The sequence below is a fragment of the Oncorhynchus masou genome, chromosome 5 (genome assembly GCF_036934945.1).
Source record: "Oncorhynchus masou masou isolate Uvic2021 chromosome 5, UVic_Omas_1.1, whole genome shotgun sequence".
NCBI lineage: Eukaryota > Metazoa > Chordata > Actinopteri > Salmoniformes > Salmonidae > Oncorhynchus > Oncorhynchus masou.
In genome coordinates, this window is record NC_088216.1 from 12,498,003 (window position 1) to 12,499,098 (window position 1,096).

The 1,096-nt window shown below is 41.1% G+C and overlaps 1 protein-coding gene across 1 annotated transcript in view; it reads left to right on the top strand.

Annotated features, from left to right (window-relative positions):
* Positions 1–732, top strand: part of LOC135533269 (mucin-2-like) — a 12,744-nt gene extending 12,012 nt beyond the window's left edge. Inside the window, exon 6 of the mRNA XM_064960674.1 lies at positions 1–732. This exon is cut by the window's left edge and continues 369 nt beyond it. Coding sequence (XP_064816746.1) covers positions 1–425 — 425 coding nt within the window. The 3' untranslated portion in view covers positions 426–732.
* Positions 733–1,096: the final 364 nt, after the last annotated feature.

Here is a 1,096-nt window from a genome sequence, read left to right on the forward strand (position 1 = left end):
TCTACTCTAAAGCCCAGCTACCCAAAGATACTGTAGAATCTACAAGATACCCTGCTGTGCACCTCTCTAAAGACACTCCAGAAGATGCCCTCTACTCTAAAGCCCAGCTACCCAAAGATACTGTAGAATCTACAAGATACCCTGCTGTGCACCTCTCTAAAGACACTCCAGAAGATGCCCTCTACTCTAAAGCCCAGCTACCCAAAGATACTGTAGAATCTACAAGATACCCTGCTGTGCACCTCTCTAAAGACACTCCAGAAGATGCCCTCTACTCTAAAGCCCAGCTACCCAAAGATACTGTAGAATCTACAAGATACCCTGCTGTGCACCTCTCTAAAGACACTCCAGAAGATGCCCTCTACTCTACAGCCCAGCTACCCAAAGATACTGTAGAATCTACAAGATATAATATAGTACTATAGAATATATACAAGGAATGTGTCCCAAATCACACCCTATTACCTTTCCCCCATATGGACCCTGGTCAAAGGCAGTGCTCTATAGAGAACAAGGTGCCATCTGGGATGAAGAGAAGCTCCCTGTAGAGAGATGAAGGGTTGTCACCACAGAGCCGCCATCTTGGAACGACATTAAAAAACAATCCCTTTTCTGTTTCAAATCCTCCTTGACACATTGTATTAAAACAGCTTATGCGATTTTATTGAATATAATGTATGTAAAATATGAACACCTGGCTTCAAAATCACTTTTATCTCTTTAAAATAAATCTGTATCTTCAGATTTTGTCAAGCAACATTTTTGCAAATATTTGTGTAAATATGTGTTGTCATAGCATATTGGCTTCATTTTGTCTGTTATAATAATGAAGACAGTAATGCCATAATAGTCTGTTCTACCTTTGAGTTTAACACATATGTTTAAATCAGTGTAAATGTTTGTGTGTGTTTGTTCATGTGCGTGTGTGTGCTTCTAGTGTGTGTTTGTCAGTGTGTGTGTGTGTAGTGTGTGGTTGTCAGTGTGTGTGTAATGTGTGTTTGTCAGTGTGTGTGTGTAACGTGTGTTTGTCAGTGTGTGTGTGTGTGTGTGTGCGTGTGTGTGTGTGTGTGCGTGTGTGTGTGTGTGTGTGTGTGTG